The following is a 15,203-nucleotide window of genomic DNA, read 5'->3' on the forward strand; positions in this document are numbered from 1 at the left end:
CGTTCACACCAATAGTGTCAAAACTATTCACATTCCCAGGGTGATAGCGAACTCCGACCTTGCTCGGCACAGATGGCCGATACTCCCTTTAGCAGTTCCCTGGGAAGGCACTGATTACTTGGTTCCCTCCTCGCTACATCTAAGAAACGGTTATACAGCAGGGTAATAAACAAGAAAGAATTTCAAATCCTCAGGCTCAGGTCTTCCCTGATATTCTCCAGGCCCAATTTCTGGCAGGGCCCTAAATTCATTGATTATAGATCAAAATTAGACATGCTTGTCACTATGATTTAGAAGTTTTTAAGATAGAGTGGAAAAAGTTCAGAAGATATGTAGAAAAAGAGTGGAAAATAAAAGGACATTGGACAATTTTTGATAATGATTATGTCTTAGAAAAAAGAATATTATTAATTTTTGTTTTTATTAGTTAAGGGTACCTTTAAACATTAGTACTTTAAGTAAATAAAACCGGCGGGGGTCAAGTAATGGGGGGATGGGTGGGTAGAAATTAATATATAGGGATAGATAAAAGAAGTTATTAATGATGCAAGAAATATAATTTGTTACCATATGTTACCAAATAAAATTGTTTTAACCACTGGAGTATGGAAAGAGATTCAGTCAGAGTGGCCATCTTCAACAGCATCAGAGAAGCCTCACAGGGGAGAAATTCCGGCTAGCTTACACCTAGCTAAGATGAGAACTCAATGTAGCTTGCCAGACTCCTGTTTTATATATATTTGGATTGTTTATTAGTTTTTAAGGTTTTATCTGTTTTAAATGTTTAACTGTTTACATATTTAAATATTGTTCAATTTTTATGTTCGACTAATTGTTGGAAGCCGCCCTGAGCCACTTGTGGGAAGGGCGGGATATAAATCCTAAATTAAATAAAAAAATAAAATAAATGTTATTAAAAGCTCCGAGTGTGGAAAGAGATTCAGGGAGATGGGGAATCTTCAATAGCATAAAAAGATCCACACAGGTAGAACCTTTTGAACGTGCAACATCCAGTCGCAGCTCCACTACACCCGGGCTCGCGAGTAACCCCAGGGAGGCTTTCATGACACAAAGACACTATCCCAATGAATGGCACTCTTCACCTGCATCAAAGAACACACACATGGGGAGAGAAATGTTTGATTGCTTAGATCAGGGGTGACCAACCGTGGCTCTCCAGATGTTTTTTTCCTCCAATTCCCATCAGCCCCAGCCAGCATGGCCAATGGCTGGGACTGATGGGAGTTGGAGGCAAAAAACTTCTGGAGAGCTACTGTTGGCCACCCCTGGCTTAGATTGTGAAAAGAGATTCAGTCTTTTCTGGTTCCCCTCCTCTGGAAACTTCCTACTTCCGGTTATCTGTCAGTCTAACTCTTGACAACTTCAAAACTGGTGAGAACAGTTCCTTTCCCAGATCCTATAAAGGAACAGACAATTTGAGGGAAACAGACATCTACAGGCTCTCTGCTGCGTGTATAACTATAGTTTGACCAGCTGGCATCCTTAATTCACAAACATTTCATCTGAGAAGCAGTTCTAGAGAGGCATATCTCAACCCTAATGGCTCCCTAGTCCAGCCTGTTGGGAAGTTTTTTTTGGGTTTCACTATTCTGAAGCCAAAAACATTCTGCCAGTTGGATTAATTCAGGCTGAAAGAAACAGGTTGTGTTCCCTAACCAAACAGCTTAGTAAGTTCAATGGGCCACATCACGTACGACGGAGAATTGATCCAGGGATATCTGGCACTCTGGGAGAGGGGCTGTTTTTTAAGGCATTGGTACCAAATTTGCTCCATCACGTTTGTGCCTTTTCTCAAACCCTCTCCCCCAAGTTTATGAAAAGTTGAACCAGGAGTCCAGTCTATGGAATCTAAAGAAGGAGGTGCCCTCCTCCTCCATTTTCCCCAAGGGTGGAGAAAGCTCCCGAAGGGACTGTCCCTCTAAACTAGGGATGTGTAAAAAAAAAAAAAATTGGATTGACACGGATTCGGAAGTATACGGGGGGGGGGGGGGGATTCGGAATCCCCGTATACTCCTGAATACCGCATTTGGAATACCGCATGTACGGTAGATGCACCGCTATTACCGAATATACGGCCCTATTATACCCTATGGGCCATTGAAATCAATGGCAAATAGGGTATATTTGAAGCCGCATGGAGGGGAGAGGGTTTGAGATAGAGCCCCCAAATTTGCAGGGGACTCTCCCCTCCAACCCCCCCAAGTCCCAAAAAGATTGGGCCAGGGGATCCCATTCCAGGGGCACCCAAAGAGGGTGCCCCTATTCCATCATTATACCCTATGGGCCATTGAAATCAATGGCAACATAGGGCATAATTAGAGGCTACTGGGGGGCAGGGGGTTTGAGGGAGAGCCCCCAAATTTGCAGGGGACCTGCAGGGGACTCTCCCCTCCAACCCCCCCAAGTCCCAAAAAGATTGGGCCAGGGGGTCCCTGTCTTTGGGCTCCCCAAAAGGCCCATTGCTAACAATGATGGGGAAAGCCCAATTAGCCACTTCCTCACTGTAATTGTCGTGGGAAAAGTGGCTCTGGGGAGCAGGGGGTTTTGAGGAGAGCCCCCCAAACTGCTGTGCAGCTTCAGGGCACTGTCCCACACAAAACCCACAAGGCCAAAAAAAATTGGACCAGGGGGTCCAATTCCTGGGGCACCCAAAGCCAAACCTAACCACATCAGAGAATCTCTATAGGACCCAAATGCACTACATCCCTCTATCTACTCTATGAACCCTGCAGGGCAGGCCTGGAAGCAATATAAAACCCAGTTGCCAACGTCACTGCCACACAAAACACAATCTGCTCAAGGTCTGCTCTGCAGACCTGGCTGCAGCAAACCCAGATGCCAGCTCTCCAGCCCTGCCCCAAACAACACGGGGAGAGCTGGCCAACCACAACAAACCTGCTGGTTCTGGGTCTCTCACCCAGGTGCAAGCTTCCCTGCCACAGAACACACAATCTACAGATGCCAGCTCTCCAGCCCTGCCCCAAACAACACGGGGAGAGCTGGCCAACCACAACAAACCTGCTGATTCTGGGTCTCTCACCCAGGTGCCAGCTTCCCTGCCACAGAACACACAATCTACTCTATAAAAACAAAGTGACCCAGCCCACACACACCCTCACCAACCCCCAGTCCAACCAGAGGCAATTTAAAAAAACCAAAACAGAATCACAAAAGGCCAAGTGTTTAAAAAGTGGCCTTTTCACCAACAAGAAAGCTCAGGCCAAATAAGTCAACAACACCCCCCCCCCCCTAAAACCAGAACCAGGAAAAGGGGGACAAAAGTGGCCTTTTAAACAATGGAAATTAGGCCAAACAGCACCCCCCCCCAAGAACCCAAAGAAAAGAGTAACAGCAGCAGCACAACACAGCAGCAACAAATCAAACACTAAATACTTTTAGAACAGTAAAAAATTAACTTTTAACAATACAGGAACTTTGCCAACCCCTCCCCCCCAAAAAAAACCCTTCACCCTAACCCCAAGAAATCCAAGCCACCCAAATCAGGAGAAGTAAAAGGACACTGCACTTTTAAAAGTCCTCTCACTAAATTAAGATATGGGCAAATTGGCAAACCCCCCCACCCCAGGCCCCCTCCCCAAGCAGAAACCCCCAAATAAGCTACCCCACCACCACCCAAATCTGGATAAGTAAAGGGACTCTTAAGTTTTTTAAAAAGTCCTTTTACCAACAATAAATAAAAACAAGAACCCCAAGAGTGTCTTACCTTGTCTTCTCTAGTCCAGGGGAAGGCTGAGTGAGAGAGCTGCAGGCAGCACCTTAAGCCAATGGCCAGCCAGACCTTTGCACAATCTCTCACACACACTACACAGCAGCAATGGAGGAGTCAGTCCAGTCAGGAAGGAAGACTCCTTAAAAAGCCCTTCAAAGCATGCATTTGCAATGCATTTTGCAAATGCATGCTTTGGATTGGCTGCTGGGGCTCCTCTTCCCCCTCCCCCCCTCCCTGATCCCAGGGAAAGGCGGGAAGAGGCCACTAAAGGCGCGAAAGTAGGCAAGCAGCTCCTTTGAAGCTGCAGAAGCTACTTTGCCGCCTTTTGAATTGACAGCCGTATACTTATGAATAGCTATTCGTAAGTATACGGCGAGCCGTATTCGGCTGCCGTATAATGGGCGCCTATGGGGATCGGCTGCAGCCTATTCCGCATACAGCCGAATCAGTGCTGATTCGGCTGTAAATACGGTTCGGCCGAACCGAATGCACATCCCTACTCTAAACACCTTCCTTCTCCAAGCCGTGGAACTCCATGGCAAGTGAACTCTGAAGGCACAGTGAAGGCACATTTTTACCCCTCTCGCCTTTTGTAATCCAATAAATATTTATTTGGTTTTTGACGTTTAAACTGTCTGGTGCCTAGTTTACTTTAGTTCTCACAGGATTTCTGTGTGTGTGCCTGACGGACTGAGGGGAGGGGACATGGAAAAATTTATAGCTGTCGCCCTCCCAAGCTGACCCTGACCGGTTCCTAAAGTCTGCCATGAAAATGTGACGCGGTTACCCCAGAGTCGGGAATGACTGGTGCATGCACAGGGGACTACCTTTACCTTTTAAACAAACATCGAGTGAATGAACATTTCTGGTTTGCCACAGGTCAATGTAGAAACCTCAGCCCCCCCACAAAAAAACTGTGTTTTCTAAATTCACACAGCAGCTCAGAGGCTGTAGAGTTCTATGATGGAAACTTTGGCCATAGGTGGCTTTATAAGGACATCAGCCAGATTCATGGAGGAAGTCAAAATGAAGGGAATCAGAAACATCCTCTGTGTGGGTGTATTAAGTGCCTCAAGCCCCCTCCCCCACCCGGAATTTCCCAGAGGAGAAAATACCCTTTGTTTGGAAGTTGTTTTCATGTCCTGGGAGTTGCAGCTTTAGAAAAAAAAGAAATGGAGAGGAAAGTAATATTTCTGTCTTGAGCTGTGTGTGTGTCAGGACAGGGGGGAAGAGAGGCCTGTGTCTCCAGTGCTGAAAGTTAAGGTGATTTTGGTATCCAGCTTTCAAGGTAAAGGTGCGAGCTCTTAGTTGTTACTGACTCCTGGGGTGGCATCAAATCACTACATTTTCTTGCCAGAGTTGTTTGCCATTGCCTTCCCCAGTCATCTACACTTTACCCCCAGCAAGCTGGGTACTCATTTTACTGACCTCGGAAGGGTGGATGACTGAGTCAACCTTGAGCCGGCTACCTGAACCCAGCTTCTGCTGGGATCGAACACAGGTCGTGAACAGAGCTTGGACTGCAATACTACAGCTAACCGCTCTGTGTGCACATGCATACTACTTCAGGTACAGTGAACGGAACTTTCTCAAGCTTTACGTCTCGGTGGAAGGGGGGGGGAGAGAAAGGTTAGTAGCAAGGGCTAGTTGGAGTCAAGTTGCATTTAGCAACTGGCAATGCGTATACCTGAGAATGGATTAAAACAGTTGGTAAGGCCATTAAAGTGACAATTCAGAACAAGAATAGAATGGTAAAAAACCAAAGATAACTTGTGTGGTGCCAAGGAGACAACAGAATAGTTTTCCGCCTGAGAAACTGAAATGCACAACTCTTGCAAAGGACACAAACACTCAGGCACACCGATTTATGCAGTCGCTCACCACTTTATTGTCAGTAGCTCACAAAGTAGATTTTTTTGCTCACAAAACTCTGCAGCTTGCTTGCTTGTTTATGTACGTATCTATTTAGATTTTTATCCCACCCTCTCAGCAAGACTGCGGAAGGCAATGGCAAACCACCCCGTAAAAAGTCTGCCGTGAAAACGTTGTGAAAGCAACGTCACCCCAGAGTCGGAAACGACTGGTGCTTGCACAGGGGACCTTTCCTTTCCTCCGCAAGTGGACTCAGCATGGCTCACAATTAGTTCAAACATCCACAATCGCAATTCAAAACAATACTTTACAATTAAAACATTTTATGGTGCTGTTCAGCTACGGTATGGGCAGGCTCTTCCTTTTCTAACAGTGATCCCACACTAATCGCAATCCCTCAGCAATCCTGGTCTAGATGTGCTGGCGGCTACAAGCATAGCCAGCTTCAAGAGGGGATTGGATAAAAATATGGAGCAGAGGTCCATCAGTGGCTATTAGCCACAGCATATTATTGGAACTGTGGGAGAGAAGATATATAGGAGATTGTGAGCCACTCTGAGACTGGATGTCTGTTGTGGGGGAGGAAGGGAAAGGAGATTGTAGGCCACTCTGAGCCTCTGTCCTTGAAAGGGCAGCTGCTGTGAGAACCCTCTCAGCCCCACCCACCTCACAGGGGGTCTGTTGTGGGTGAAGAAGAGAAAGGAGATTGTAGGCCACTCTGAGCCTCTGTCCTTGAAAGGGCAGCTGCTGTGAGAACCCTCTCAGCCCCACCCACCTCACAGGGTGTCTGTTGTGGGGGAAGAAGGGAAGGCCGCTCTGAGCCTCTGTCCTTGAAAGGTCAGCTGCTGTGAGAGCCCTCTCAGCCCCACCCACCTCACAAGGTGCCTGTTGTGGGGGAGGAAGGGAAAGGAGATTGTAGCCCGCTGTGAGCCTCTGTCCTTGAAGGGGCAGCTGCTGTGATAGCCCTTTCAGTTCCACCCATCTCACAGCGTGTCTGTTGTGGGGGAGGAAGGGAAAGGAGATTGTAGGCCGCTGCGAGCCTCTGTCCTTGAAAGGGCAGCTGCTGTGACAGCCCTCTCAGCCCCAACCACCTCACAGGGTGCTTGTTGTGGGGGAGGAAGGGAAAGGAGATTGTAGGCCGCTCTGAGCCTCTGTCCTTGAAAGGGCAGCTTCTGGGAGCGCCCTCCCAGCCCCACCCACCTCACAGGGTGCCTATTGTGGGGGAGAAGATATATAGGAGATTGTGAGCCACTCTGAATCTCTGTCCTTGAAATGGAAGCTGCTGTGAGAGCCCTCTCAGCCCCACTCACCTCACAGGGTGTCTGTTGTGGGGGAGGAAGGAAAAGGAGATTGTAGGCGGCTCTGAGACTCCATCCTTGAAAGGGCAGCTGCTGTGAGAGCCCTCTCAGCCGCACCCACCTCACATTGTGTCTGTTGTGGTGGAGGAAGGGAAAGGAGATTGTAGGCCGCTCTGAGCCTCTGTCCTTGAAAGGGCAGCTGCTGTGAGAGCCCTCTCTGCCCCACCCACCTCACAGGGTGTCTGTTGTGGGGGAAGAAGGGAAATGAGATTGTAGGCCACCCTGAGCCTCTGTCCTTGAAAGGGCAGCTGCTGTGAGAGCCCTCTCTGCCCCACCCACCTCACCATGTGCATGTTGTGGGGGAGGAAGCGAAAGGAGATTGTAGGCCGCTCTGAGCCTCTGTCCTTGAAAGGGCAGCTTCTGTGAGAGCTCTCTCAGCCCCACCCACCTCACATGGTGTCTGTTGTGGGGGAGGAAGGGAAAGGAGATTGTAGGCCACTCTGAGCCTCTGTCCTTGAAGGGGCAGCTGCTGTGATAGCTCTCTCAGCCCCACCCACCTCACAGGGTGTCTGTTTTGGGGGAGGAAGGGAAAGGAGATTGTAGGCTGCTCTGAGCCTCTGTCCTTGAAGGGGCAGCTGTTGTGATAGCTCTCTCAGCCCCACCTACCTCACAGGGTGTCTGTTGTGGTGGAGAAAGGGAAAGGAGATTGTAGGCTGCTCTGAGCCTCTGTCCTTGAAAGGGCAGCTAATGTGAGAGCCCTCTCAGCCCCACCCACTTCACAGGGTGTCTGTTGTGGGGAGGAAAGGAAAGGAGATTGTAGGCAGCTCTGAGCCTCTGTCCTTGAAAAGGCAGCTGCTGTGAGAGCCCTCTCAGCCCCACCCACCTCACAGGGTGTCTGTTGTGGGGGAGAAAGGGAAAGGAGATTGTAGGCAGCTCTGAGCCTCTGTCCTTGAAAGGGCAGCTGCTATGAGAGCCCTCTCAGCCCCACCCACCTCACAGGTGCTTGTTGTCGGGGAGGAAGGGAAAGGAGATTGTGAGCAGCTCTGAGAGTCTTCGGAGTGAAGGGAGGGATATAAATCCAATATCATCTTCTTCATGGTAGTGCCCCTGTATGCTTCCTGGGTTAACCCCTCCACAAACACATGTGCTCTTCATATTTCTCCCCCTTACTTGTAGCTGTTGAAACCCCTGATCATGGGGGGATAAAACAGCCAAAGAATAATACCCCGCCTTCTACCCCCCCGCCCAATCTCCGGTGGCATTTGAGGTCTGGTGGGGGGGGGGGACAGAAAAACGCTTCCTCGCCTATTTAACAGGAAGAGTCAAGAGGCACCTTTCAGACCAACCAATTTTTATTTAGAAGGTCAGCTTTCGGGTGCTCTCTTAAGCACGCTTCATCAGACGAGGAATCCAGCACAGCGACACTTGACTCCTGCTTTGTTCAACTGCTTCACACCAACACGGCTGCCCGCCTGGATCTATTTCACAGTAAGTCTCTGCAGCCTCCTCTCCCCCAATCCAGTTCTTCTACGGCCCTTCTTCTAAGGAGCTGCTCGGGCTCAGCTTCCTTTTCCTGAATCGTGCGGGCATGCAACCCCGTGCAGAATTACTCCCGAGAAGTCCCACGGAGCAGCATTGCAGACGGCAGCCTGGCTCCTCCTGGAGAGAACACGAGAGCACACGTTGCTTTCCTCTGCAGCGCCGAAAGGGTTAACGCCACAAAGCCATTGGCTGGAGAGGCCCAGCAGGGAATTCAGGGGGCGGGGAGATCGGAGAAGAGGAGGGGCTCTTCTTTCTTTCCTTCCTTCCTTGCCTGTGCACGCATGCGCCTGGGAAGGGGTTTGCATCCAAACTGGGGAAAAAAGAGGAGGGGGGCTGTACAGAAGCTGCAGCGGAGCAAAGCACAGCTGGAGTCTGGAGAAGTTTACTTAAAAGTAAACCACGTGAAAGAAGGGGGGGGGGGGGGAGATAAGCTTTTAGACTGAGGGAGGGAGGCGGGGATCATGCATGCCAAACCAGGGCTGTGCTAAGTTGGTGGGGAATTTCTGGGGGGGGGGGGGGGTGGAACCTGGGAAGGGAAGACCACAGAGCCCTTCCTCCCACTCCTTGTTCAGCCTTTCTAGCAAACAGCTCTGCTGCTTTAACCCTTTCCGAGCTGCAGAGACACGACAAAGGCTTCCTGGTTTCCCTTCTGCTTGGCTGCCCTCACCGACCGTGTCAAGAGTCACTCCATATAGTTCCTCTTACCATATGCATCCTATTATACAATGCCATGCTTGAATGCTTTGCTTGCTTTGAAGTGGTCACTTCTTATTGCTTCTCTGAAGGCAGGATGCTCTGTCTGGGAGCTGGGCAGTTGCTATGTGGCCAAGGCCACGGAACAGGAGGAGATGGCGGCCCAGAAACGGGTAACTGTATTGTAGCAAAACCCCACGCAAATTCCCCGCTTTTTGCTTGGCGCGCTTGGCTTGAATTGTAACCGCTTGGGTAAAGGTTGATAAGGTGGGAGCGTCAGTTCTGACAATGCGTGTGTATGCCCGGGAAGCTGAATGAAGATCTTGAACTCTAATTGTCTTTCCTTGGCTCTGGGCCTGACAGATCAAAGCTCTGCAGTGATGCAGCTTGGCGGGGGATGGTGCAGAGGCAGGGAGGAAAAGCTTCCTGTGCAGCCCGAGGCAGGGACTGTTCCTCTGTTTTTCCTTGTCTCTGGGGCTGCAAAGGGAGAGCTTATCCCCGGGGACGCAGCAAGCCCTTGAAGGGGGGTGTGTGCAGTCGGGCTCTGTCCTTTCCTTTCCCTCCCAGAAATATTGTCAAAACTCCCAAGGGGCGCTTCCTGGCCGCACTTGAGCTCGAGGGGGCAACAGAAAAAAGGCTTCCTCGTCTGCTGAAGAGCCAACCTATAAAGCTGCCTCCCCCTCCCTGCATGCCCCTACCAAGTTCTTATTCTAAGGAGCTGGGAGGATGCAGCTTCAGCCTCCTTTTCCTGGATGATCCCGGAATTCTCACAGCACAGTTGATCGACCCTGCGCAAAGTTGCTCCCGAGGAGCCCCATGGAGCAGCATGGCAGACAGGTCCTCCTAGAGAGGACAGGAAGACACACTTGGCACTCCTCCGCAGCTCTGAAAAGTGGGGGGCGGGAGGGGTGGAAAAGATTGGGGCTCTTTTCCTCTTTGTGGGTGCCTGTGCGTATGGGAAGGGGTTTGCTTCTCAAGGGGGAAAGAGAGCAGGGAGGGGTGCAGAAAAGGGAGGGGGAAACCTTGCAGCCGGATCCCCGGGAGGCCCTCCAGTGCAGCCATTTTCTCCCAGGGAGCTGATCTCTGCCCAATGAAGGTTGGTTGCAATTCTGGGAGAACTTCAGGCCCCAGCTGGAGGTTGGCGGCTCTGCTAGGCAATAGTTTTGCTCCACTGTGGAAGTGGATGTTTGTTTTAAAATTCTGCAAACCAACCAACCAAAGCAGACCCTTTGGCAAGTAGGATGAGTAAGAGAGGGGTGTGGGAGAGGAGAGGTCTGGTCTGTGCTGGAATCGGCTGCAACCCCTTCCTAAGCCCCTGAGGTGGGGCTGGGCCTGCCAGCCAGTGTCCAAACCACACACACACACCCCCCCAGCAGAGGAGAGGAACATTTTAAAAGGACTCTGTTGCCAAGGTGCAGAGAGCCTAGCAACACCACCTGTGCTCATGGAAACGCTACCCACACCCACCAATCTCAGCATGAGGGACTCCCCTGACAGGGAGAGAGGGGTGGAGCATGTTGGTGTGGCCACACCCCCTGATATCTTCCCCAAGGCCAGGGGGAAGAAATGGCCCACAGACATTCATCACTGTGTGGATCAGGGCGTCAGCAACAGGACCTCTGGAGTAAACACACCAGGGAGAACCATGGATGTGCGTTGGAGTACCCACACACAGGGGGATAACAGGGCTGTCCCAACTGTTTGGCCCCTGCCCCATCCCTCAACAGCTCACTGGGCAGAGGCAGGGGCACACAATGCCAGATTCTCCCTCTTCCACTGGGGTTAGGGTGGGAGGAAGGACATCCTTTTGCCAGGCAGGAAAGGTCCAGACCCCCAGGGAGGAACGCCAGGGCCCAGTAGCAGGAGTGGTGGGTTCAGGTCCTGCTAAGGGGGATGCCAGCAAGAATACAGTCCTACCTTTTGGGGTTAGGAGGCCCAGAAAGGAGATCCAGACAGGATTAAATATGATGAATCAGTCATGCTGATTGGCTGGCCTCAATGTCAAGTATTCTGGCCGGTTACCTGCCCCTCCCTCCACATCTACCATCTTTAGTAGAGCACCATCGGGACGCTTCTCAGCCACACAAAGGTGCTCATGGCTTGGGCTTTTTTCCAAACAGGCTGGTCCCTGGAAAATGTTCCAAGCTGCTGGGGGAACGAGGTGGTTCGGAGGGACTCAAGATTGTAACAATCAAAATATTCATTTCCTTTCTTTAACTATTTACAAGCGTTTCAAGAGATGGACAGAAGAAACAAATCATAGTTGGGGAAGAAACACTCCTTCTCTTCCTGTTTTAATACTTGCCTTAACTCAGGGGTGTTGAAATGTGTTATAAGGGCCAGATGTGACATCACTCAGACCTTGTGGGGCTGTGTTATATGCACCACAAAATGTAATGCCTGGGAGCGAAGATACCAACTTGACAAAGGACACAGACAACACAATTAAAGTTTTTTTTAAAAAAAAACACCCTTAAAACATGTTTAAAGTATTAGCAAGCTTGCAATGCTGTGGTCAGTATCAAAGCAAGCTCTGCCCCCCCCCCTTCCTCCCCAAGGGAGGAGCCTCAGCCAATGGGGAAAACAGGGGCTTTGCTCTGTAGCTTCTGTGCAATTGAGAAATCCTGGCAAAGCAAGCTGTGCTGCAGAAGGAAGCAAGAGAGAGGGAGAAGGAAGCAGACACGTTCACAGGCCTGATAGGAGCCTACCATGGGCCTGATCCGGCCCCACCCCCAAAAGCTGCATGTTTGACACCCCTGCCATAATTGGATGACATGCAGGGGAAGCCCTTCATTTTGTTCTGGTTCGAGAGTCCTTCGTATCCTCTAAGACGGCCACTCCCTCTGGCCCGAGGAGAAGAGCTCGGCCTCTTGCAAGCCCCAACGGACCCTTCCTGGGACTAGGGTTGCCAAGTCCATTTCAAGAAATATCCGGGGACTTTGGGGGTGGAGCCAGGAGCAAGGGTGTGACACGCACAGCTGGACTCCAAAGGGAGTTCTGGCTGTCACATTTAAAGGAAGATCCAAGTGGGCAGCCCCGTTGGTCTGAAGCAGTTGAACAAAGCAAGAGTCAAGTGGCACCTTTAAGACCAACCAAGTTTTACCTTACTCCAGAGTAAGGAGAAGAGCTCGACCTCTTGTAAGCCCCAGCTGACCCTTCCTGGGACCAGGGTTGCCAAACCCCTGGTGAGAAAACCCACAAACGACTGTGAAATATTAACAAAATATCATTAGAAAAAGGAAAAAATAATGATAAACCGCATATACCAGGGGTGACCAACGGTAGCTCTCCAGATGTTTTTTGCCTACAACTCCCATCAGCCCCAGCCATTGGCCATGCTGGCTGGGGCTGATGAGCGTTGTAGGCAAAAAACATCTGGAGAGCTACCGTTGCCCACCCCTGGCGTATACTGTTCAGCCTCTTAGAGCAGAACAGCCATACAGCAGAATCTCACCCTTCTCGGAATTGCTGGTTCTGGTCAGCAGGGGAGTGAGGAGGAGACTAGGCCAAAGCCTGCCTCGAGTTTAACAGATTCCTCCAGTCAACTCCCAAAGAAACGCAAGCTTAAAATGGCATCTCACCACAGCTTGTAACATCCTAAAAGAGACAAACACAGACACACTTAATTTCCCCAAAGAATTGAGGAGGCACTTCTAAAACAGCTTGGTTTGTAGTACAGAAAAATTATTCTAAACCTGACTGACACAAGAAGCACCAGGGCCAAACCCACTATGAAGGTTTCTGATGTTCAATGCTGTATGCCCGTTCTTTTTTTATTTTCCTTTGACACGCTGCTGTCTGTCTCTGTCCTCAGATCATAACCCTCCGAGAGAAGCCTCAGATCTTAACCAAGTGAATAAGAGGAAAGTTTTCGCAGACAGAGGTGACCCAAGAGAAGGGGAAGGAGATGGAAGAGCAGGACCCAGAAGGACCTGGAATGGGCAAAAGAGTAAGGAAAGGCCCCCATCCCATCCAATCTGGAAGTGGTGTTGAATTCTGGGAAAGAGCTGTCCCAGAGATCTTGGCTAAGGACACCATGACCTCTGATGTTCATTGCCAACACTTCCGGCAGTTCCGCTACCATGAGGCCGAAGGGCCCCGAGAGGTTTGCAGCCAGCTCCATGGACTTTGCAGCCAGTGGCTGAAGCCAAAGAGGCACACCAAGAGGCAGATCCTGGACCTGGTGATCCTGGAGCAGTTCCTGACTCTCCTGCCCCAGGAAATGCAGGGCTGGGTCAGAGGATGTGGGCCGGAGACCAGTTCCCAGGGGGTGGCCCTGGCTGAAGGTTTTCTCCTGAGTCAGGCAGAGGAGAAGAGGCAGACAGAACCAGTGAGGAGGGGATTCCCTCCAGATTTGACCAATTCAAGCCATAATATTTGGCCTTATCCTAACTTTTACATGCCACATCATTACCAAAGTGTTAATCATCCATGTGGGAGATTTATTAGCCTCCTACAGAAGCCTCTTCTGCTAGGGAATTTCTCATCCCTCCGGCTAACTCACCAGATCTGCTGACAGTTGGGTGCAGAGTCTGGGAGTGGGGCAGGATCATTCTCTCTCTAACTCTCTCCCTTACTATTGTTTCAGATGCGGGAACCATCTGTGAAGATGGAAGCTACAGTCCCTGAGGTGGAAGGAGCTTCCTTGGAGCAAGGGCAGAGGGCGCAGCTGGTGGAGCATGCCCAAGATGTCCTGTCCTGTGGTAAGGACTCGTTGTGCATGGAAGCAGTTAAAGCAGCCTGTGAACGTGATGGGTAGTGAGTTCAGGTTAGGGAGGGGCTGAGGTGGGGTCTGGGACAGATATGATGCCATGTTAAAGTTGCATCTGGCTGAAAGCCTGGCTTGTGAAGTTAGCATGCCCAGAGATGCTCTGAAAACTCATTCATATGACTCTCAAGTCTCCGGAGCTGCTGGATTCATGTCTGGTCCAATGTGACAGTGATGTTTCATGCTATAGCATTTCCACCACCCCCCTTCCCTCCCCACAAAGAAGACATAAGTCTCACAGGAAATATTCGGATTTCTGGACCATGGCTTACTCTTTCGAGATGGTGGTCTTCTATCGGGAGATGGTTTTCACCTTACGGCAGTTGGGAAAAGGGTGTTTGGTAACAGCCTTGCTAACTTAATAAGGAGGGCTTTAAACTAAATTGTATGGAGGAGCGAGACAATAATTTGAAGCCTAGTATGATGCCAGAAACTGGGTATAAGAACATTAAAGATTTCCAGAGAGTGGCGCATAAGCTAGGTAATGTGAACTTGCAGGTTTGTACGGAAACTAAACCCTCGGGATGCACAAAAAGTGGTTTCCGATGTCTCTGCACTACCGCACAGAGTATGGGAAACAAACAGGAGGAACTGGAAGTCCTAATATGGGAAGGAGACTATGGCATAATAGGCCTTACTGAAACTTGGTGGGATGACACTCACAACTGGAATATTAGGATTCAGGGGTACATCTTATTTAAAAGGGACAGGCAAATGAGAAAGGGCAGAGATGTAACAGTGTATGTGAAGGAGATATATACTTGTGAGGAAATATGTGAATCGGAACATGACAGCTCAGTTGAGAGTCCCTGGGTAAAAATAAAAGGAGTAGGAAAAAACAGTGATTATTGTGGGGGTCTGCTATAGACCACCAAGTCAGGCAGAGGACTTGGATGAGATACCCCTACAGCAGATTGCAAAGTTCTCCAAGAGAAGGGATGCAGTGATCATGGAAGAGTTCAATTGCCCGGACATCTGTTGGAAGTCCAACTCTGATAAAAATGAAAAGTCAGATAGATTCCTGACTTGTCTTGCTGACAACTTCCTTTTCCAGAAAGTGAGGAAGGAAACAAGGGGATCTGCTATCTTGGATTTGATTCTCACCAACAAGGAAGAATTGATTGAAGAAGTGGATATAGTGGGTGTAGCAGCAACTTTAGCTGCTGGTGATCAGGCAGAAACAAGGCCACAGGCGAAATCAGGAAGAAACAGCGGTTTATTTAACATGTACACGGACCCCAGACCAGACTCATGTCTGAACACATCTGGGAGCCCCGAT

The 15,203-nt window shown here is 49.9% G+C and overlaps 2 protein-coding genes across 2 annotated transcripts in view; one reads left to right on the forward strand and one right to left on the reverse strand.

Annotated features, from left to right (window-relative positions):
* Positions 1–15,203, reverse strand: part of LOC132572129 (zinc finger protein OZF-like) — a 1,123,325-nt gene that overhangs the window by 885,847 nt on the left and 222,275 nt on the right. The gene's annotated exons all lie outside the window — the stretch shown is intronic.
* The window catches only part of LOC132570933 (zinc finger protein 420-like), a 55,978-nt gene continuing 50,086 nt past the window's right edge, over positions 9,312–15,203 (forward strand). Inside the window, exons 1-2 of the mRNA XM_060237569.1 lie at positions 9,312–9,329; positions 13,745–13,859. Of these exons, the coding sequence (XP_060093552.1) occupies positions 9,312–9,329; positions 13,745–13,859 (133 nt within the window). The remainder of the gene's footprint in view (positions 9,330–13,744; positions 13,860–15,203) is intronic.

The sequence above is a fragment of the Heteronotia binoei genome, chromosome 5 (assembly GCF_032191835.1).
Source record: "Heteronotia binoei isolate CCM8104 ecotype False Entrance Well chromosome 5, APGP_CSIRO_Hbin_v1, whole genome shotgun sequence".
NCBI classification, from domain to species: domain Eukaryota; kingdom Metazoa; phylum Chordata; class Lepidosauria; order Squamata; family Gekkonidae; genus Heteronotia; species Heteronotia binoei.